Source organism: Trachemys scripta, chromosome 3, assembly GCF_013100865.1.
Source record: "Trachemys scripta elegans isolate TJP31775 chromosome 3, CAS_Tse_1.0, whole genome shotgun sequence".
Taxonomy (NCBI): Eukaryota; Metazoa; Chordata; order Testudines; family Emydidae; genus Trachemys; species Trachemys scripta.
The window spans coordinates 79,369,602-79,394,481 of record NC_048300.1 but is presented as its reverse complement, the minus strand read 5'-3'; the positions used below and the strand labels follow the sequence as shown (position 1 = coordinate 79,394,481).

General features: G+C 36.8%; 1 protein-coding gene across 2 annotated transcripts; it reads right to left on the bottom strand.

The window, feature by feature from the left end:
- Positions 1-24,878, bottom strand: PHF10 (PHD finger protein 10). Of its 2 annotated transcripts, none has more exons than XM_034765177.1 (12): positions 24,748-24,878; positions 20,199-20,305; positions 19,404-19,534; positions 18,378-18,461; positions 17,217-17,350; positions 16,941-17,090; positions 13,960-14,069; positions 9,986-10,139; positions 7,336-7,491; positions 2,120-2,228; positions 1,628-1,816; positions 1-226 (listed from the first exon to the last, which is right to left on the bottom strand). In XM_034765177.1, exons 1-12 carry the CDS (start codon positions 24,814-24,816, stop codon positions 141-143), a joined length of 1,479 nt encoding a protein of 492 aa, XP_034621068.1. In that variant the 5' UTR covers positions 24,817-24,878; the 3' UTR covers positions 1-140. The 2 variants fall into 2 exon arrangements, with proteins under 2 accessions (XP_034621068.1, XP_034621069.1); XM_034765178.1 differs by having other exon boundaries at positions 18,378-18,455.
- Positions 24,879-24,880: the final 2 nt, after the last annotated feature.

Genomic DNA, 24,880 nt, shown 5'->3' with positions numbered 1-24,880 from the left:
TAGTCAAAATTATAAAAATTTTATTTGGTAAAAGATGCTTAAGTGGTTTTGTTCCATATACAGAGTGGTTGGTTAAATAGCACCAAATTTATCACTTCAATTTGTGCAGTTAATCGTATTGGAAGGTAAACATTATTCCTTTAGCCCTCTTTGCTGTTTTTCCCCCTTCTTCCTCCTCTTCTAGGTGTGGGGGGGTCTTTTTGACAACAGTCACAAATCCAGCGACCTAAGAAAGAAAAAAGTTGACATTAGTTAATATTTTTATTAACTGTAGAACCCATGACTAGTTTACAAGATGAGTAAATACTTTTATTTTTGCACTACCTGTGCTGGTAACATGCAAAATATAAACCAATGTCTAGAAGTTTATATTTCTTCCTTTAAATTTGAAGACAATGTAAGTACATAGAGTAATAATACTGAGCAGAAACAGACGGTGGTATATACATTCCCACATACTCACTGTATCTCAAACTGGCCTGTGATCACATGACTGGGCTTCACAACAATTAAGAAGATCCAATGCTACTGTAGGATGGTTTTGAGATAAGAATAAACACTATCCATACTTCACTTCTGACTCAAGCAAAATTGAGTGCATTAGATCAAAGCATTTTAATTTGTTGACTGACTGACTACTTTAGAGGAATATCAACTGCTTCTACTTATGTTCTACCTTTAATATGGCTCAGTTAGTGTAGATCCTAGTGTAAATCAATCACAGAACTTGAATGGAAGAGAGGTCAGTAGCAATGGAACAACTGTCAACTCTACTGCAGCTCACAACATTTTCAAGACTTGAGTATCGGTGTTACAGCAATGCTAGCACTGCAGAACTTACTAGGTACATGCATCAATACAGTAGCTGTATTTTGCGACATGGATTTAGTCTTACACAATCGGACTGACTACTCCCGTCAATGATCTAGTTCTTTAATTCTGATTCTACACTGCCTTACACCTTGTGCAGTCATTTACAAGGGAGCAAAATAAGTGAAAAATGCTACTAAATCAGTATCTTTTATATTAATGTAAAATAGGTATAAATGACTGCACATAGTGCAAAGCACCAGCTTTGTTTTAGTTTCAAGTTTAAGCATGTTACTGGGTTTATTTAGTTGAACATGCAAGTTGTGATGTAAAAAAAGGGGTCAAGTGTATTTACACAGATGGAGTGGAGCACACACTTTTTTCTTCTACTTTAATAAAGCATTTGTACTGTTAAAGCTTCTAAAACAATGCAAAGGTTATACTCCATCAATAGGGAGAAATGTTGGTAAAGTTTATACGTCCTTCATTTATGGATGGAGGTAGCTATTCAATATCTTGTGGGAATCCTGAAACAGTGCGGTTCTGAGCCATAGCTCTACTTGAGTTTTGACAGGAACAGTTATAGGGTTGTAAAACGGTGAAGCTGCCAATCCTATACTCTGTACATTACTAAAATATACAGAAATTTAAAAAAAACCCTCATTTCTGCTGTTTTGGATAATTCAATGAATGCCATCTTACACTGTAGATGCTACTTAATGTTTACAGTCAACTAATTCATACACCCCTATGGAAGTATAATCTTGTAACACAGTAGAAAACGCCAGCCCTTAAAGACTAATTTCTGTTTCATTACCTGAAGGGATAGCACCAAGCCCCACACAAAAGGTATGATAACCTCGGTCACACACATCACAGAACATCATTTCTTCTTCATGGTGAGGCTGCCCACATATAATGCATGTTTTACACTCCATACACTGCCAAGGGTAGGTCTTAATCATAGCAACAAGCTCCATGGTCATATCAAGACAAGAAGGGTGGCCTAGATTAAAACCAATATTATTACTAGCACCTTTAGAAATGAAGTTGTAAAATAATTAGTATAACTTAATAGCTATTCTACAAAAATCAAGTTTAGCTCACCTAAGAGACTCAGTGCAGTGAATGTGTTCTAGTACATACTTAAGTACAATTAAGGAAATTTTAAAGAGAAAAAGTCAGTTTCTAGGAAGACTGAAATGTTTGTATGCAAATTTAGTATTATACAAAATATTTCCACTGAACGTAGTAAGACGTGGCAATTAAAACTCCCAGCATTCCAGTTAAAGTGTATATAGATACTTACCACTGTTGTCACATTGGGAGCAGTGTATAAGTGCTTCAGTCTTTCCTTTCTTGTTGGACTCCTTACCCTTCAGACAAATTCCACATATAGCATTTGGAGTGACCTTTGGCTGGAAGGGTAGAAGAGGGCTATAAATTCATCCCAGAAGAATTTATAATGGATTTAACAGGAAATTTGTTAAGGTATCTCCATTTTAACTTTTGTAAATTACTAATGAACTTTTTGTTATCATGTGATTGAAGTGAATCTTAAGACATAAGGTGATATTGACATAACGTGACATTGACAAATACTGGTTATTTTAAAATCTTAGGAAAGATGCATACAAATTTGATATTTAGAGCATGTGCAGTGAGCTATATGTAAATCATTTTACAAAAAATGAAACCAGAACACAAGTGTATGCTAGATCCTCCTGCAAGCTTGTCAGCTAGCACTTCCCTTAATAGTGAATACAAATAATATACACTTATTGTATCTTTAAAGCTAAATCAAATTTGTTCAAATATAGAAGAAATAGGAGAATATGTTTATATGAATCTCCAAATTCACAAGCTTCCATGTACACTAGAGAACATAAATATCCTTTAAGAAATGCAAAATTACTTAACTCATCTGAATGGAAGCTTAAAATGAATACCATAAAATAAGATACAATTTAATACACTTAATTTGTATTGTTTAAGCTTCCAAAATGTCTAATAGACAAGTTAGTTGTGTTGCTTTAATCAGTTTTACTGTTCCTTTCTTCTATATCTAAAGTCATGATTGCTGTTGCTATAGAAAACACTACAATTCTACACTTACAACACTGCTAGGAGAAAGTGAACTGAGAAAGAAAGGAACTGAGTGTTCATAACATCTATTTAAGGCAAAGAAATCCCAGGTGCTTAAATTGGCTGTGCAGTTCCCAGTATTTGTGTAGTAATTTTATGACCAAACCCAAAAGATAAGCTAGCAGTAGCTTTGCTTAGAGGAAAAGAAAAAATACAATTACGGTATCAAATTGTTTATCAACGGGCCATTCAAATAGCTTTAATGTCAGACTTCAACCTACTGCATCTTAATGAAGGTTTGGATTCAAATACAACACTTACTGATGTTAAATCCACTACTGCCAGAGATTTTTAAAAATCTGTCTCAGTGATATTTTAGTTCTGTTGTACAGAAGCAGCCATCTAGTCAATGGAGGAATTTTGAATTAAAAGCCTACTCCCTAAGGAACTGTGTGATTGCTGATAAATAGTCACAATGGGACTTGCTCCATTTAAAAACAAAAAAAACCCTTGCCAAATGAAAGAATAAAAGTGGTAGAGTATTTTCAACCTAAGATGGTATTAATAAAAATGGCAGTGAACATAAAACTATTAAAAAGAAAAAAGTATTCAATACTGCCCCTTTTAAAACAAAATGTTATTTACCAGCCAGCTCTTTTCTAACATTTAGCAAGATAATTAATGTCTTCAGCAATTCTTAATCTGTCAGAATTCATTGCCTTTCTTTGAAAATGTTTGAAGTTACTAAACCCCATTTATGGCTATAGTCTGCTTAACTTGTCTGGCCTGAGGAGATTTAAATAAAACAAAACCCATCAGATGTTTATATATAACTTCCTTTTCAAAAGATGACAGAGGCATTCATAAAGACTTTTTTTGCTTATTTATTTTAAAAAAGCATAGTCAAACCTGTTTTATACATAAATATAGTAAAACTGTAAAAGAAGTCTAACATTCACAAATGTCTCTACAAAATAAATATCATGGAAGTGAAAGCATACATAGAAAATTCTTACCGGTAACTATTCTATGTCTCCTACATATATACCTTGTATACCCTGCTCCTCCCAACAAAAGGATAGTGGCACATACTTAAACCTCAGTCTTGCTGTGTTTATTTACCCTCTTGTTGCTTACTGCTACATTCTAAGAGTAAGGTTTTTGTTGTGTTCTTTTACTATAGCTAAGTAAAACAAACCTCTCTAAAATAGCAAGTGCACTTCTCTAATCCAAATTCTATTTCAGCTATTAATTATTCATACTATACTGCCATAATATACAGCAGCAAACTCCCTCTCACTCCACTGAAACTAAAGTGAACTAACTTTCAGTTACTGTACCTGTGTTAGTGTATGTGTAGTTAATACTTTGATACATATAATTATAAAATTAGACACTGACTTATGTGTATTTATTAATACTTCCCTCTACTTCCACTCCACTAACTTGTGTTCACTAGAAACAGTGAAATAATCACAGCATATTAAAAACAGAGAGCCCCAAGGTATGGAAGCACTCTAGGTTTTTGTTTTTTTTTGTTTTTTCTTTCTTTAAAAAAAACACAAAACACAAGATATTCACATTTCAAAGCAATTCAAGTTCTACCATCCTAAAGAAATTAAATGGCTTTTAGGGAACACTATGAAAATATCTGTCTATCCTGTATGGGAAATCATAATATCCCATCTGACCATTTTACATTTTGCTTTCCAAATCACCTTCATCTTATTTTGAAGGAGAGTGAGGCAGAGGGACTCCTTTGTAACTAACTTCCATGCTGCTGTGCTGCAGCTCAGAGTCTCAAATCAAGCATTGCAACCACTCAGACAAGCATGAGTTTTCTCTGAGGTCCAACTGCCTGTGAGCAAGGCATTTAATTTTCATATATAATGAACCCAAAGCAAAATGTTTTGGATACCTTGTATCTCAACACATGGCAGATTTATTATGTGCAAAAACCTCCTGAACTCTGAGAACAGAACCCTGTGTGTGCAACTGTAGTAGCCAGTCCTGCATCAATTGCAGCAACATCCAAGACACACTACACTTTGTGATGTAACGAAATATAAAACATGCGAACCATAATATATCAATTAAAAGGCTGACACTTAATAAAAATGGCTTCATACAAAATACACCAGTTTTCCTGCTTTAAAAAAGTAAATATGAGAATTCCATTGTATCATTTATACTGTATTGACTATAGCTATTCACTTATATATGTTGATGTTACAGCAATTATCCTTCAATTTTAATTAAATGTAACCTAAAGATTATCCTATAAAATGTGGACAAACTGAGTAATACAGAGGAAAAATATTACCAAAAAACCCAGAATTTAAAGGGACATTTAAGATCGGTTTGTAGCCTTCAACTTAAAGTGCCTTCATATTTAGGCACGTTCTGGTGTATTAATAGCTGTTAAATCTTTTTATAGACCACTTCTAACAAGAATGTTCACATCTAATCAGTTTTAAGATATTTAATGTAATGGGGCATATTAAAAATGTTCAAAATTCCCATTTTAAAAAATGCACAACTGTGCCACCTCTGAGGTATCACCAGCCTGACACATCACCTTTGAGTAATGCTAGGTATTGTGAAGACGTGCCATACAAATATTTTGGCACTGTAAGTTATCAAGTTAGCTTGCACTAATTGCTTTGTTACTAACATAATTGGTAGTTTTAAACTAATGGGTAATAGCAATTTGGGTCCATTTTCAAACTGCAGTACTGCATTACTTGTACAGCTCTACATTTAGGAGTTCAGAACCTTAGAAATGGTTCTGTTTCATTAGTTCTCTCTATGTATTCAAAAGGCCACTAGACAGAGCAGACTAACCAAACAGACACTGTACTTTGTAGTCTTCATACCTAAATGAAGCTCCTTTTTCTGTCAGACCAGTCGCATACCATCTCTAATATAAAGTTAAACAAAGCTAACACTTTTTCAAGCTTCATCTTTGGATTTCATATTCTTGAAAATATTGGCATGAATGTGGGTCTGTAATAAGCAATTCGCAAAGTTACATATATAAAAAGATATGTATATTACACAGTTCAAATATCCATAATTTGCATCTATCTTAAGCAACTCCTCAAAAGAGGAGAGATGGCTGAAGCTTGACAGTTGTTATAAACTGCAAAAAATATGTATTGTGCAATTATAGAATCTACAGAAACCTTTTCCAATCAACTGACGCTGTCCAATTCTTGTTGACGACTAACTTCTAAGTTTGATGTATAGCTTCTTTACCAACCAACAGTAAATTCAGATTGTTAGCAAACATTCCTGAATCATAAAATTCAAACCATTAACAGCCCACAATTACCTTTGCTGCTGCAAGATTTCCCAAAACATATGATCTTGACATCATAGAAAAAATTCTTGCTTTTTTTTTTTTTTTTTTTTAAACAGCATCTTTTGGCAAACACTCCCAGTCACTATGTTTACACCCTTCCTTACTGTAGCCCACACAATGGGCCTGATCCTGCTCCCACTGAAGTCAATGGCAAACTTACTGAATTTTCAATGGGACCAGGATTGGACCACATGTATTTTTGAAGGTGTACAATCAAGACCCCTTTCCTGTACAAAGTTCCATAGACTAAAATTTAAATCATGCATATGAACTCCAATTTCTCTTGAAATATATTTAATCCTCATTTGACTAATGGGAAAGTGTTACATTATTAGTATTGATTATTCTATCCTGGGTTTGGTAATCACTGCTTTACAGATGTTAAAGTGCCTTATTATCGTAGCCAAATTTTAGCGTAAGAACATTCTGCCGACAGAAATTCCTCTTGTAACATGAATTAGATAAATTGTTATTCTCCATATCTGTCCTAAGTGGTTGGGTAGTGTTGCTTAAACTGTAGTTAGTTTTGCATTCCGCCCCAAAGGTGGCTGCACTTATTGGTAAGTGAAGTAAAACCTATAAATAGTTTAATACTTTGGGATCCTTCAGGATGAAAGGCCCTATTTAAGTGCATGTTATGACAATATATTCAGCCATATCGCTGCGCTTTACGCACTGGTCTCATGGTCTGCTGCCATATTAACTACTACTAAGACAAAAACAGCGAATACTCAATGTCGGTTTTACACTGACAGGAAATTCTGACTGCTATTTTAAAGCAGTCAGGAAAATATAAAATTCTCTTTATAACAGCCATAATTTTTTTTGCTGTAATTGCCCAGAAATCAGTTATGACACAGAAACAGAAGCCACTCCATAGCCAGGGTAACAGAAAAGCCCCTAGTGAAATAAAGCCAAAAAAGGAAGGAAAGAAGCAAACAGTTGAGAGCACAACAGGAGAGCAGCTAGTGAAGTACAGCAAGCAGAACTTCCATATTTTTGAAAAACAAAGTTAAATATTTCAGGGAGAGAGGCTGGTCAGTAAAGAAGCGGAGTCAGGGGCTTTTTTCTTCTACCTTGTACCCAGGAACTGATTTGGACAGTACAGAACGTTTGGAACCATCTTTTCTTGGAGTAGCACTTTTGTCTCTTGGTTTTTGTCTTCCCTGAAAAGAATCCTCCTGGTTGTCATTGGCGCATTCACCTTCAGATACATTGCCAGACGAGTTGTCCTATAATAAAAACATAACTTTTTTTTGAGAGGGAAACTAGTCTTTTCTAAGCTCCAATGACAACAAGGGTTAGTAGCTTCCTATCTACAGGAGCACAGGTGACATTTAAATATGATATGGCCTGTTTTATTGTAACCTTTTATGCTTATATGTCTCACACAGAGGCTGGCATCACAGCACAAGGGTTCCAGTATTTTCCAGGGGATCATGATGCAAAACCAAGGGTGGAGCAGCATTTATCCTTTGTTCTAAATTGTTTTAATTTAAGACTTGTCAAAACCAAACTATTTACCAATATGCTGGATGTTCAACATCTATCAAGTCTTTCACAGATACAGGCCAGAAAAGCAGATAAATTGCCCACCACATGTTTGAAATATGCTACCAAACTGCATGAAATGTAATAAGTGAACATTTTTCTGTCACCCTCATTTAATATTTTTACCAGGAACAACTTGATTATCATCTTTGGATCACAGCACAGGAATGTCAAAAGCAAAAGATACCCACAGCTACATAACAGAATTTATGCAGCAGATGTTCAAGGAGATTTATGGGGAGGGAGAACCCTCAGGGTCAGAGTCAATAAGTATTGGGTGTCATTTAAAAAAAAAAAAAAAAAAAAGGGCAGCACAGGGTTAGGTTGGTTTTTGGGGGTAGGCAAGGAAGAGGGGGAATGGAATGGAGAGGAGCATTAATGGCCTTCAAGAGGTTCCCGCAAAAACAGCAGTAAGTATCCACCTCACTAACACTGAAGAGGGAATACCTTAGAATTCCTTCAACATGCAGGAGGGTAGGTAACATGAGGCAGCTGTAGCTGTTGGGAAATGGAAACCATTCTGCTGTTTTGGAAGTGGGGAAATAGAGAAGAGGTAAGGCAAGAATCAGCAAATCTCTCCCTCGGAGGTACTCAACACAACTAGCTATTCCCAAAAATAGAAGTTTCACCCCACCCGCAATGCTCTGCCTCTCTCTGTGGGGGAAATTGGGGGGTGGGGGGAAGACGTCTGCTGGTCACAATCTATGTCCCATTAATAATTTAGCCACATGGGAGCTGAAGAGCTGGTAGAACCACCGTCAAACCAGCTGCCTGGTCTGATTTTGTCTGCTCCTTCCAAATGCAGGCATGACCTCTCTGGCTTCTGCACTCCTGGATGGCCTTCTGAAGTACTGTGCAGAGGGAGAGGATAGTGTCTGCTCAGCCCCAGTTCCTTCTCATATTTTCCTACTGGTGGAGAGGCACCAAGACCAGAAAAAGGAATTGAGTAGACATAGCCTGCAGTATTAAGGGAAGACTGATGCTTTTTTTTTTTTTTTTTAAAACAGAATAAGGAGCAGCAATAGAGACACATTTTGCGATGAATTTTTAATATTTGTGAAATTCTTAGAGCTTACGCTAAAGACTCAAAGGGAAAAAACACATTAACAGCTACCTCTCCTTTTTCAGGCTACCAAGGCAGCCATTTCATCCTGTTTTTTCTTTAGTTATAAAAGCTTTAATTGCAAATACTTAAACAAAATTAACATTTACATGGCTAAGTTCAATATTTTAGCTACTCCATATTTAAACATTTTCTAGTTGTTAGGCCATTATTTTATACGAGGCTCTCCATATTGTGGTGTTACAAATATCATGCTTCTGGAAGCTGGTTGCCACCAGTAATAGGCACAAACAACTTAAAGATATCTCTATTGCACTTTGCAATGTATGCAAGCTGAAACTGCTTTGAATATTAAGAACACTGTGATATTCAAAATGGACATAGCTTTCCTTTAACTTCCAATACATGATGGTTTAATGTTTGGATTAAACAAATGAGTATGATGTAGTTAATTTAGATAAAAGAAAGAAGGAAGAATGGTTAAAGCTCCACTGTAAAGAAAAAAAACAGCCTCTCCCTTTTACTATTTTTACGATGTAGAATGATAGCCACAAGCTATTTTTCTGTTTTAAAGGCACTTTCCTGTTTCTATTTTACATTAGAAATATCAGGCTCGCACTTACTTATCTTTAATGAAGGACTTTTAGAGGACTGGAGTAGTGAAATCACACAAATCTATGATCTGAATTGCAACTCTCCCTCCCCACAACTGTTAGCATCCTCTCCCTTCAACTCAGAGGAAAGAGTGGGGTGGAAAACTACAGTGTGGGTCACAGATCTATATAAATCAGATTATTCCGCTTCTCCAAAGATTCTGCAGCAAAGAAGAAAGGGAGGGCCTGGGCCTGGTATTTTCAGCATAAAACAGAAGCAGGAAAACAGTTTTAAAAGAAGTTAGATGCCAAATTTCATAAGTCAAAAAGAAGCATTCAAATGGTAAAACCAAAATTTTTTTTTTTTTTTTGCTTTTGCCTCACAGTTCTCCTTTAACCTAAACTCTACTGGACACAGATGTTAAAAATGCCAGTGAAGCAACTACTGAAACTGACCAAAGGGAAGGGGAAGAAAGAGGATCTCTTTTTTGTTAAAGATCACTTTTCAATTTATCTCACCGAATTGCCTTTGATTTTTCGTTTGTCATCACCTCGACCCTCTTCTGCATCATCCGAATCTCCATCACTGTCCAGTGCAGGCAGTTCCGGATCCAAAGGTGGTTCATAAAGGGCTGTGTTTAATGGCAAATAACGAAGTTCATCTGGAGAGTATCTAAAATCAAGAAATACTTGTTTACTACCATATACTTATACACACACACACACACCATCAACAAAAGATAAAAACACTTAATTGCCAATGAAAAATAAAAAAAGTCTGGATAAGCTCAAAGCCCATTTTTAATTGCATATACAGACACTCCCTGGGTTACGCAAACCCGACTTACGCAAATCCGCACTTATGGAAAAAGTTCCATAAACTAGAAAGGTTTTTTGGGGTTTTTTTTGGCGTAAGTTGGGGAGCGTCTGTAACATTACCACAATTGTGTACATATGCACAGTAATTATGTACACAATTCTGAAAATCTGGGTCACAAATGCATCTCCTCTCCTTGCTCATAAATGTTACTCCATGTTAAACAATATCTGGTTACATTTTAAAAAATACTTCAGCTACTCAGTCCAGTAAAAGGTGCGTGTTCCCTCACACCCTATGGACCAAGGCTTGATCCAAAGCTCACTGAAAAGAATGAAGTCTTTCCATTGATTTTAATGAGCTTTGGATCAAGCTCGAAATCCTAGTGTCTGAGCAATCAGCTAAATAGGTCTCCCAACTGTTTGAGACATTCATACAAAGTATAGGAAATTATTCAACATCACATGGAGCTGCATGAAAAAGAACTTTCTAAGACTTCAAGCCTGCACTGGGAACCTGTTATTCAGGACCCCCTTTGCCATCGTACAGTTCCATTGAAGTCAACAGGTATCTGCACAGCCAAAGAGATTATACCTAGCAGATACTAACGCAGCATCAGGGCCTAGATGAGTACAGTAAAAGAAGTAGAACCAACAGTCTGCTAAATACCCAGAGATAGATTTAACAAGTTTGTTGGTTCAAGATGCTTTATTCTAGCTGGTAGACTCAGGATAGCTTTAATTATTTTTAACTAGGACTATCAATCGCAGTTAACTCAAGTGATTAATACAAAACAAATTAACTAGATTTAAAAAATTAGGCACGATTAATCACAGTTTTTTTTAAACAAGCGTTGTCAGCATGGAAGCATGTACTCCAAAATAGTGGTCGAAGCATGTACAAATGTTTAGCATATCTGGCTACACCAGTGCCATGCGAATGCTTGTTCTCACTTTCAGATGACATTGTAAATAAAAAGTGGGCAGCATTACCTCCCATAAATATAAACAAACTTGTTTGTCTTAGCGATTAGCTGAACAAGAAGTAGGACTGAGTGACTTGTAGGCTCTAAAGTTTTACATTTTTTATTAAATAACTTGACTCAAAAACAAAACAATAAGTCTATATTTGTAGGTTACACTTTCATGATAAAGAGATTTCAATTCACCTCATACAAGTACTGTAATGCAAAATACTATTTCTTTTATCTTTTTACAGAGCAAATATTTGTAATAAAAATAATAGAAAGTGAGCACTGTACATTTTGTATTCTGTGTTGTAATTAAAAACAACATATTTGAAAATGTAGAAAACATCCAAAAATATTTAAATAAATGGTATTCTATTATTGTTTAACAATGCGGTTAAAACTGCCATTAATTGTGACTATTTTTTTTAAATTTCATGATTAATCGTTTTAATCATTTGACAACCCTATTTTTAACCAAAATTAATACAGAACAGCATCTTAATGGGGACTAATACATTAACTGAATTTATATTTGTGTTGGAAGATGATTATGACAATTAATCTAAGAGGTGTTCCATGGATTATGCCAAACATTTCACACTCACATATTCACCAAAGATCAAACAATGCATACACTGAACCCTCCAGTAAATCATGTTTACTATCCCCAAGAAGCTATTTATTTTATATTATATAAAATACCATATGGACACATGTATAAATATAAAACAAGTTTCATGATTATTAATTAGGTTCCAAAAGAAAGCAGTAAGGGCCACAGAATTATGTGGATTGTGTCAATTCTCAGATCTGAAATTTCAAAAATATGCCAATAATATTTAGTGCACATTTCATATGTTAATTATGAAAGGTACTTCCTTTAAAAATGAGTGTGCTTTTTCAGCAAAATGGGCAATTTTTTTAACGCACGTGATTAATACGCCACAGAATATCAAACATTTTAATGAAGTTATAATTCTTCAGTTATTGACTCAATTTCTAATATTTAAGTGTTTTTTCACTGGGAACATACAACGCATGGTGCAGGTATACAACCTCCATACTCCTAACAACTAAATACCTGAGAAGGCTGCTATGCATTAGTTATTCCACTTAAATTATCTTTACTTTCAGTCAGCATTAGGAAAGATGAATGGAAAGTACTGGTGTATTAGGTGTGCCCATAACCTTTTTTGGTAAAACCACACCCTTTTGGAAATCATTTTGCACTTATATAGCAATTCTGACCTGAGGATCTCAAAGCACTTTACCAAGGTGACCACGATTCCTGTTTTACCAATAGTGAAACTGAGGCCTACTGTGAATAAGTGACTTGCCTATGGTCACACTGCAATCCAGTGGCAATCAGGAATAAAATCTTGGCTCCCAGTTATCTGTTCTAATAACCGAATCAAGCTGCATCTCCATTTGCTTCACTCTGGAGGTGATGCACATTGAGTCAAGCCTTACATATAACATGGAAGTTTCAGGAGAAAACATTTCCATGATAATCTTGGGCAATACAACATATTAATGTTATGTGCCACAGGTTTTAAAAGCTTATACACACAGTGAAGCATTGGCATTTTGGGAAGGAGAAGAGTCCGTTTACCAAAACTTTCCCTCCTCTCACACACATCCAATTTCATCTAAATTCTTAGGCCATGCAAAAATCAATCAAAATTAGCTGTTAGCAGTGATCAGTCTTAGAAAAACCATCTCCTAAAACTGTTTCTCTGCATTCATGCAAAATTGCTGCATAGAAAGCATTTGACCACAAGCCTGCAATACAAAATTTAGACATACCACAAATACTCTTAAGTATCAGAGGGGTAGCCGTGTTAGTCTGAATCTGTAAAAAGCAACAGAGGGTCCTGTGGCACCCATAAGCTTTCATGGGTAAGAACCTCACTTCTTCAGATGTAAGTCAAGAAGTGAGGTTCTTACCCACGAAAGCTTATGCTCCCAATACTTCTGTTAGTCTTAAAGGTACCACAGGACCCTCTGTTGCTTTTCACAAATACTCTTGACAGTCTCTGTAGAGCCCTAGTATTGAATGGACACAGAGAGTGAACTACTCCCCTGTTGCATGTCAAATTGGTCCCTCTAGAACAGTGGTGGGCAACCTGCGGCCCGTTAGAGTAATCCACTGGTGGGCTGCGAGACAGTTTGTTTATATTGGCCGTTTGCAGGCACAGCCACCCGCAGCCCCCAGTGGCCACAGTTTGCCATTCCCAGCCAATGGGAGCTGTGGGAAGCGACAAACAGCACGTCCCTGTGGCCCACGCCGCTTCCCACAGCTCCCATTGGCCGGGAACGGCGAACCGCGACCACTGGGAGCTGCGGACGGCCGTGCCTGCGGACAGCCAAGGTAAACAAACTGTCTCGCAGCCCACCAGCAGATTACGCTGACAGGCCGTGTGCAGCCCGCGAGCTGCAGGTTGCCCATCACTGCTCTAGAACAAGGCTGAGGCACGCTGACAGAGCAGTGTGGAGAAGCTTGCACTGCTGCTGCCACTGCCAAACTTGTTGAGTGGAGAATGCACTTCAGTCTTTTGGTCAGTCAGACTCACATATCTCACGGACACAAAATTCACTCAAAATTATTTTGTAAGTATATCACTACTACTCTTCCCAGCTAGTTTCCTGGGATATACAAGCAAGTAGATGTAATATAGACAGCAACTGTGATATCTTTTTAAATACCTTTTGTAGTACTCCTGGAACTGGCCTGGTATGAGAGCCACTGGATAAGGACTAACCTTTGTTCTCTCTGTAGGTAATATTTTGTATTTTCCTTGAGGCACCTGGATAATCTGTATTGTTTAATACAAAACAAAAATCTCATTTTCCACACAAGCAAATCTTTTTTTATTTCATTTGTCTTTTCCACATTTTTGAACTCAGCCTTTATTACGCTGGAACAGTCACCTCATTTTTCCCAGATTCACTCCAGCACTTAAGGGCATATATTATATACAGCATACTTTATAGTTTTACTGTCAAAATAATATTCTATAAAAATCTAAATAATAAATGTCTATTTAACTAGGGCTGTCAATTAATCACAGTTAACTAACGTGATTAACTCAAAAAAGTTAATCGTGATACTGTTAAACAATAGAACAACTGAAATGTATTAAATATTTTGGATATTTTTCTACATTTTCAAATATATTGGTTTATATTACAACATAGAATACAAAGTGTACAGTGATCACTTTATATTATTTTTTATTACAAATATTTGCACTGTAAAAATGATAAACAAAAGAAATAGTATTTTTCTATTGACCTCAGACAAGTACTGTAGCGCAATCTCTTTATACTGAAAGTGTAACTTACAAATGCAGATTTTTCTTTTTGTTACATAACTGCACTCAAAAACAAAACAATGTAAAAATTTAGAGCCTACAAGTTCACTCATTTCTACTTCTTGTTCAGCCAATCGTTAAGACAAACAAGTTTGTTTACATTTACAGGAGATGTCTGCTTCTTATTTCCAATTCCACCTGAAAGTGAGAACAGGTGTTTGCATGGCACTTTTGTAGCTGGCGTTGCAAGGTATTTACATGCCAGACATGCTAAACATTCGTATGCCCCTTCATGCTTCGGCCACCATTCCAGAGGATATGCTTCCATGCTGATGATGCTCGTTAAAAAATGATGTGTTAATTAAATTTGTGACTGAACTCCTTGGGGGAGAACTGTATGTCTTTGGCTCTGTTTTACCTGCATTCTGCCATATATTTCATGTTACAGCAGTCTCATATGATGACCCAGCACATGTTCGTTTTAACAACACTTTCACAGCAGATTTGATAAAACGCAAAAAAGATACCAATGTGAGATTTCTAAAAATAGCTACAGCACTCGACCCAAGGTTTAAGAATCAGAAGTGCCTTCCAAAATCTGAGAGGGACAAGGTATGGAGCAATCTTTCAGAAGTCTTAAAAAAGCAACACTCAGATGCGGAATCTATAGAACCCAAACCACCAAAAAAGAAAATCAACCTTCTGCTGGTGGCATCTGACTCAGATGACGAAAACGAACATGCATCAATCTGCTCTGCTTTGGATCATTATCGAGCAGAACCCATCATCAGCATGGACGCATCTCCTATGGAATGGTGGTTGAAGCATGAAGGGACATATGAATCTTTAGTGCATCTGGCACATAAATATCTTGTGATGCCGGCTATAACAGTGCCATGTGAATGCCTGTTCTCACTTTCAGGTGACATTGTAAACAAAAGCGGGCAGCATTATCTCATGTAAATTGTAACCAAATTTGGTTGTCTGAGCGGACTTGTAGGCTCTAAAGTTTTACATTGTTTTATTTTTGAATGCAGTTATTTTTTATACATAATTCTACATCTGTAAGTTCAACTTTCATGATAAAGAGACTGCACTACACTACTTGTATGAGGTGAATTGAAAAATACTATTTTTGTTTTTTACAGTGCAAATATTTGTAATCAAAAATAAATATAAAGTGAGCACTATATGCTTTGTATTCTGTGTTGTAATTGAAATCAATATATTTGAAAATGTAGAAAACATCCAAAAATATTTAAATAAATGGTATTCTATTGTTGTTTAACAGCGCGATTCATTTTTTTTAATCGCTTGACAGCCCTATATTTAACCCAATGGACACCTAATCTCCTTTACGGCACTATGACTCTGTAATAAGATAGAAAAATAAAAAATACACCCTTTTATTACATTTACATTACCATACAAGCTGCTAAATAAAGTAAAACATAAATTAGTTTTCATATTGAGCATCTTTAAAATGAAATTTTACCAGAGCAGCATAATAGTAGAAAGTAGTAAGAACAAGGAACTCTAACTTTAAAAGCAGACTTTTGTGTACAAAAGCATCAGGTATGATGAGCATATACAAAATAGAAGCTCATAAGAACAGCCATAAAAGATCAGATCAATGGTCTAGTATCCTGTCCCTGACGGGAGCCAATATCAGAAAAGTCCAAAACCTTCAAATGGACTATTATGCAATAATTTATCTATGGGGAAAGCTTCTGCTTAACTGGTCTCTGGCAAGTAGTGCTTGGCTTAAATTCTGAAGCAAGACTGATACATACTTTTATCCTTTCAGTTGAACTATATAAAATATTTTTATTCATAAATGTCTAAACCTTTCTAGAATACTACTAACATTTTTGCATCAAGAAGAATTTATAGAATTTACTATCACAAGCTAACTTTTTGACAATCAGTAATTATCAATTTTAAATTTCTTGCCTTTTAATTTCATTAGGTGTCCCCTTATTCTTGTGTTATGAGAAATGGTAATAGGAGCATCCAAATGACATGACCTCCTTTATGCTATTTTATATACTACTACCGCAACACTTATTTGTCTCATGTCTACACTAGGTAGTGCTAATAGCGCTTCGTCACGTGGAAGTCTTTCCAGCTTGAGAAATCAATTAATTAAAAAAACTAAAGTGGAAAGCTCTATTCTATTTGGTAAAATAACTTTTAAAAATGTATATATTCAAATCTATTTATTTCTAACCCAAATTAATTCTAATCCAATATTATGATAAAAATGGTTACAACAATATGTTTTCAGAAAAAGCACCAAAAAGACTGATATCTTTACTATAATAAACAAGGAACTACCTATCATTGTCAAGCAATAAATTTAAGTCAACCTACATGTGTCTGTAAATCAAAATAGGCTCTTCTTTCTTCCATTCGTTCCCGATTTAAATTGCTGTTAAACTCTGCAGCTTTCTTGGCAGCTTTCTTAATATATTCTGGAACTTTACTAGCTTCTACTTTTTGTGTGTTCTGCTGTTGCATTTGCTGAAATAAAAATAATTGTATTAATTTACAAGACAAATTTGAAAAATCAGATATTGCAAAAGGAACTTAATCCACATGCCCAGTATGTTCTAGATCTGGTTCATTAAAGTCTGAGGGGTTACTTACTGAGTACTCTTTATAATGATCTGTTATTCGCTGGCGTTCTTTTTCTTGCAGTATTACAGAATACTCAGCATGTTTAGCAGGATATTCTTTAATCATCAAATCAATCACTTCATCACTGCGTAAGGCAGTTAGACCTAGATTAGATAAAAAACACTAATAATGCTGCTACATTGCAAAACAAATTGTAAGTCATTTACCATTTTGACCCATAGTCTGCTGTAAAGTTTGCCATTAAAGCAGACAGCCTAACATAAACAATACCTTTCACTGAACATAGAAATTATGCTGCAACGACACTCTTTTTAAAAAATTCTAAAACAAACCACCCCTCCATTTTCAAAACATTTTTGGGGGGTTTGCTGTGTGATTCTCATTGAATTTAATGGAAGATGTACGTCTAAAGCCTCATGTTTTGCTTTAAAAAAAAAAAAAAAAAAAGATTAGGGAAAGTCAGCAGCCCAAAATATTATGCAGCTGATATTCTGTTTCTAGATTCTGTCATATGTCAAATAAACCACTGACAAATCAAAAGACACAGAATACAGGAAAGCAATGAAAGTGATTTTATAAAAGTCAACTTCCTGTATCAAATGAGAGTGCAGAGTTACATAGATTTGTGATATCAAAGAGAATAGAACTGAGATAGGCATTAATCAATCAGTACGTCAATCCAAGCTAATGTTTATTATAAGTGAAAGAAGAAAATATTAAGATTTTAATTCTGATATGAATATACTCAAGTACTTTAATCTAATTCACATGACCTTGAACCTGCAAACTGATCAACATAGGCAGACCTTTAGAGCTGCACAAAGCCCCATCTAAGCCAATGGGTCTTCATGCCGACACAGAGATTCTCTTGATCAGCTTGGAAAAGCAGGGCCTACGTTAATAAAATATCCTCTTTAGCAAATGAAGTCATTAGAACTGGTAAAAATAACAAAGATCTAATAGTCTGTTGAAGACCTTAGACTCAAAATGTTACACATTCTTAACTTTCCATTACATTTTAAAAGGTAAAATAAATAACCTTATTGCAATCAAAACCAATTTAAATGTCTAGTCAAGAATTACTTGATGCTATCATTTTAAGGCAGGAATCAAATATTCTAGCCTAATCCAAATGCATCAGAAAGCTGAAAATTCATTTTGTTTTCTTACCTAAAGTACACTGAGTCTCTGTGATGACATTTAGTTCTCTGAGGTAGAGTTTTTCCTTGTGAGACAGATCTCGTCTCTCTAAATCTCCAAGAAAAGACAAAACAGCAGTAAAACCGTGTAGTGTTATACATTTCCAAATCCATCATAAAAGAAGTTCCAACTAGGCCAAAAACTAGTTTACAACTTCTTTTCCACATGATGAAAAAGGAAGACTGTACAATAAAATGTCTATTTGTAGTTAATATTTAGTTTAGCGGTAGTATAATCCAGGGATGATAACAGAAAGTCTGAAAAAAATTACATTAATAAAATGTAATCTAAGGGGATATTAGTTTAACAGACACAAAATTATTCCAAACAAAAGTATTACACCATTATAGAAAAAGATGTTAATGTTTCTTTTATAAATAGTTTAAAACATTAGATTTTCCCCAAGAAATTGCATAAAATGACACTGACAAATAGTAAAGGCAGAAAGTAAGTTTTTGAAAAGTGTTTTACAAATTCGAATGTAAGGATTATAATAGTTAATGATGGAGAAGACAGACTGTCATCAATTCTCACATAAGTGAAGCAGAGATCCCCCTGAGTATTCTGATATTTTCCCTCCGCATGGAAATAATGTAGTGCACCATTTTGCAAGAACTGGAAACTGAAACTGACCAACTTAGTTCACTATCCAAGTTGAGCAAAATTCAGAAAGTTCCCAATAATAACAAACACTCAAAAATAAATTAAGGCCAAGATTAACAAAAGTCACTTAAGCACCCCATCCTCTGAAAAGCAGGCTCCTTTACATAATTTCAAGATAGGCACCCAAAAATCACTAGTCACTTTTGAAATCTCAGCCCACATTTTCAGCTAATTATTAGTAACAAAGATAGAAAAATTGGTAAGCTTGATTTTTATCTTGACTGTGTCCTCTTAACTAAAAGATCTATGTTATATTCCAAAAGATGAGAGTTGCCAGTTTGTACACATTTGAATCGACAGATTTTTATACACACGCTTTTTCAACCTGGATACCTGGATATTTTCGTTTAAATGAGGTCACACCCAAGTATTCACTGACTTGCTCCTGAAGCATATAGTATTCTCCCGTTTCATCAGGTGGCCATTTGTATTCTATCAAATTTTCAGCAGGAAAGTAGCTAAAGCTAAACACAAAAACAACGGGCTTGAAATAATAATAGTACATTTTGCTAAAAAAATATACATTGCGTAAAAAAAGTTAGAATACTCAAAGTAATCGTTAACAATGCCATGCTTCTAGAACTTGATCTAATTCCCATTTAAGTCAACACAACACTCCTGTAGAAAGTTGGTTCAGCCCCTTAGAATATATCCTCCTATCCCATCTCAAAATTACACACAATTCAATGTGTTTCATTTTACTAGTGTTTCACAAAACTAGTATTTATCAATGAATCACTGGACATGAAATCAAGGACTGTGTAATCCTTGACAAGAATAAGAATAAGAAAACAGGCATTCATACTGAAAGATAGATATTTAAAAAGCCATAAAATTATAAAATGCAAAAAGTCAAATGTACAAGTAAAGTCAGTCCTCAGGATAACTGAAGCACACTTTGGCATAATTTGCATTAAATAAACACGCCTTTACACTACATTAAAAGCAATGTTGAAGCAAGGAAGTTGCTCACATGCCACTTTAATTCACCGTGCCTCAGCACGGCAGAAGTCAGAGAAATGCATGAGCAACATATAAGCAAAGAAAGAAGAGTTAATGTTAAAACTTATGGAAAAACACAACAAAATAGTTTTTAAAAAATATAAAACCTCAGTAAAGTGATATTACCCAAGATCTTGACTAGAAGTTTCACAACTTCGAGAACTGTCCCCCGAGCCCATACGTCGTCTTTTCGATGGCTGGCTGCTATCATTTGAATTTTCTTCTGTGTCATCCTGAAATAAACACAGAGAGCAAGCATTAAAAATAAAGCCAAGAAGTCCTGCATGTACTTAATGTATTAGGATATCACAATGTAAAGCCTCACCAAGATGTAATAAACTATTTTGGGATTGTGAAAGGTGGCTGTGACTAGAATGAACTTGCTCCCTAGAAGTACTGCGCTATTTCAAAAGGGTTCCCTGAGCCAAATCATGGGCTGGCTTGCACAGTTCCTTACTCCCTTGTGTTGGCTACTCATCATGCTTAGCAGCACAGAAGGGGAACCAGGTTCTGCAGAGGCACTATGTTTCCCCCACTGTCACACAGATGGGCAGGAAGGGGTGGCAAGTGAGCAGATCTTTGCCTCTGCCCACCAGCACCAACATGTCTACAGATGTAACTGTGTCTGCACATTATCTGCTAATGTTCTGGGACAGTTTATTCAATCCCTGGAGCAGTGAAGAAACTTGGAGCACGACTGTGACTCTCAAAGTTATTGTATCCCTCTTCAGCTGCTCCAAGAGCAGTGCAATACCCTTTGCTATTACTGATACTTACAAATCAAGGATCGTATCATCAATGGCAAAGAGGATTTACATGAACAGAGTTAAAGTAATAGAAAAATATATTTTCTCAGATGTGAGTATAAAAGAAGCTGTGTCTAGTTTACATAAAGCTTTGAACATAGTACTACAAAAAAGCTGCTTTTCATGAAGAAGATAGATAGATGTAGGGAGAAAAACTGATGCAGTAGAGTTGAAATATATAGGGAGGGCAGAAGTCATCTTCAAAATGAGTTGTTACAAAAGTGAAGTTACTCTATCAGTGGTGCCTTTCCCCAGTCAGATTTAAAGAGACCTATGGCAAAAGAAAAGATGATATCTAGAATGTGTTGTGATGAGATTTGCTCATACTTGAGGGTCATGCCCTAAAATGGGGGAGGGGGGGAGGACGAAAAAATATACAATTTTAAGGTGTTACCAAAGTGAAGGATCAATGAAACCAATTGGTCTTATTGCTGGGATATCCACTAAATAAGTCAACTATATCTAAAAGATGAAGATTATTATAATATTAATTGATTGAAATCCTGTATAGTTTGTTATTCAGCCTGTAAATAAATGTAGGAACCACTGAATATCAGTCATACACCATCTTAGTAGCTGCAACTCTGTGTCACATTACAAATCATTGGAAGAAAACAAAAGACTTCATCTTAATAACATTTGCGAAATACTGCTGATGGAAGAACTAACCCATCAAAAACAGTCAAGCCCACAATTACACTTAGTATTTGTTTATTAATTAATAACAGGTACAATTATTAGGCCTTGTTTAGTGAATGTCTTTCCACTTATATTGATATGTTAATCTCAAATATAACACTTTAAGCATGGATTTAAGAGACAACAGTGATCAACTAATTTTCCCTACTTTAGCTACATAACACTTGTAAGATCAATTCAATCAAAAGATTAGAAAAAACATGTCTGTCTTCCTCTCTGTTTTTGTTTTACTTTATATATTTGACAACTCTTTATGTCTAGTCTTTTTCCCCTTTTGCTTGTGTGGGTCTTCACATAGCAAAAAAGAAGAGAAAAAAATTAAATTAGGAAAAAAATTAGGAAAAAGTTTGAAGCAGGTGCAACTAGATCAATTTTAAAAACTTTTTTTTTTTTAAATTGACTGTCTCAATCTGATGGAGTCCTTTTAAAAGAGGTGGTTTTCATGAAAAGAAACATAGGGAAGTAGAAAAAGAAACTTGTGAGAGCATCAGATCTTATGGTTTCATTACAAAAAATATTTCTATGGAAAAATAATATTCATTGATCAAAATCCTGTTTTGTTTGTTATTCAGCCTGTAAATGTTGGTAGGAACCACCGGGTATCAGCCATGTAGCTTCAGCAGTAAAATAAATTGCAATGAAGGAGAGCACAGAGGTAATGTGTCACCTAATATTAAATACTAGGAGCACAGACTTAATACTCTGACAATTTCTGTAACTGTGCTGAACATTGTTTTATCCCATCTCCACCACAACCACACCATTTTCGACAATAGTTGAGAGTGTGGCAGGGGACCCCAATACTGACAACTGATGTCTATCCAGTTTCTCTGTTTAGATCCATGCTTTCTAATGCTAGATTTGGCATTGCCCCAAAAGTAGCTGCTGAGCACCCTGAGAGTAGTAAAGGAGAAAGAGTTATTTACTCACCTCTCCATTTTCATTATTTTTAAGCCCAAAATGATTTCAGGAGTTGCTATCTCAGAAACTTCTCGTTAGAAACTAAGGCTCTGTCTACACTAGCACTTTTGTCAGCAAAACCTTTGTCGGTCAGGGCTGTGAAAACACACCTCCCTGACTGACAGAAGTTTCACCGAGAAAAGCACTGTTGAGGGTGGTTTAATTATGTCGGCAGGAGAGAGCTCTCCTGTCGGCAGAGCAGCTACATAGGACCCCTTACAGCGGAGCAGCTGCAGCGGTACAGCTGTGCCACTACAAGGTCCATAGTGCAGACACTGCCTAAGAGATAAAAGGATGTGGTGTGATGCATAGGACATGGCTCTGGACTGACAGTGAATAGATCTGGGTTTCAGCCAAACATAAGGTCATACTGATCGGACAGGGGACTCTATTATGGGAAGGAACGATTCTGAAAAAAAGAGGTTCATGGTGGGTAATAGCTGAACATGAGCTCACAGTGCGACGGTGTAGCTAAAAGAACTAAATTGGAGAGGAGTCAAAGAAGGGCCATGAGAATGATTAAAAGATTGGAAAACATGCCTCCACAGTGAGAGACTCGAGAGGCTCAATCTATTTAGTTTATCATCAAAAAGATTAAGAGGTTATTTCATGACTGTCCACAAGTACGGGGAACAGAAATTTGATTATTAAGAATTTTTCAATCTAGCAGACAAAGGTGTATCAAATTCAGACTAGAAATGAAGTGCAAAATTAAAAGCAGGAAATCAGCCATCACCAGAAACTTTTATATCGAATGTTGCCCCTTTTCAACCTGAGCAGCTAGTCAAAGTTTGGGACCCTGGAGGTGTTCCAAATGGGAGTAGAAATTAGTGATAGGTATTTTTCAATGCAGTTTTGTTTATTTCTAAAGAATGTACAAAAATCCTGTCTCTCTGAATGAAGAAATCAAAAAGGAGGAAACAGCTTCTTTAGCTCACTGCACCAAGTGCACTCTTTTCATCCTGCACCTCAACCCAAAAACCTGTCCCCAGTTTCTTCAGGTCAGCCACCATGCTTTCAGCTGCTCTTTCAGGCTCTCTGTCTTTTCCAGTTTTTCCCATCTGTTCTGCCTCCCCTCCACACACACACACTCCTCCCCAAAAGCAATACTCAGCAAAAGCTCTAGGGCACATGCACACTCTCCTTTTCTTTTATTTGGGGGTATATGTTTACAGTTATGTTAACTAAACGGTGAATTTACACTTATCAATCTCAATGGGGTTTTAAACTCAACCCAAAACAAATTTTCATCCAGCTCATAACAGGATTTTTTCCAGAGGAGATGGTCTAGTTCAACAACAGCTATTAGACTTGAAAAGGGAATTCATTCGCCGAAAGCCTATGACCTAGGTTACACAGGAGACCAAATGATACCAGATAATCAAAATGGTCCTTTCTGGGCTTAAAATATACAATTCTACTCTCAGCTCTGCCATGCACATCCTGTATGACTGTAAGTCACTTATCTTCTATGTACCTTTGTTTCCCCATCTATATAAATAAGATAATACTTAGCCTCCTGTGTATTGATTAAAGGTGCTATGTATTAAGAATATCAATCCTTTAGACCATTTGCAAACTTGAGTTTTCCAAGATACTTTCACACAGCATTTGCTAAAGTCACCCCTGAATTTGAGGGAAGGGGAGAAGTAGGAAACAAATGCTGGAAACACTGGAAAGCCCAGACCCTTTGCAGAGATATTAGTCTGGCCCACGGATGCCGTTTTCGGCCTGCTGCAGGACTGTACAGGTCCAGTCCCAAATCTTGGACCTGGGCAACTTTTGGACCTGGAACCCAACACTGGATGAGACCCAGGAGCTCTATCCGTGCTTGGCCCCTCTGGCTGTAGCCCGTTCACTTGAAGGGGCGTCCAGGGCTCTGTATCCCAGCCCCTGCTGAGCTCAGCGCCCGGTGCAGAGGGCTCTGAGGCCCGGCCCGTGGACTGGGGGACGGGCCGGGTCTGGGGGCGCGGAGAGGGACCAAGGGCACATGCTGGGCGGGGAGGTGGCAGAGCTGCAGCCTCTTCTCCCCCAGGGGCTGGCTGCCCGCCCCGCATAACACCGGGAGGGGGAGGGGGACAGAGCTGACTCTCCCCCGCCCCCGCTGCGGGTCTCCCTGTGCCCCCGGCCGCCGCCGCTCCCCCTGGGGCTCCCTGCGAAAGACCCGCTGAGCCGCGGCGACGGGGGGTTCCCAGCCCGGCCTCTCTCACCTTCAGGGACTGGGCCCCGGGCGTGGCCGGGTCGCTGTCACAGACCCGCGGGGACAGAACCGCCGCCATGGCCGCCGCCCGCTCCCTCCGCTGGGCGGGGCGAGAAGCCGCAGCGTCCCCGGCGTCACGCCCG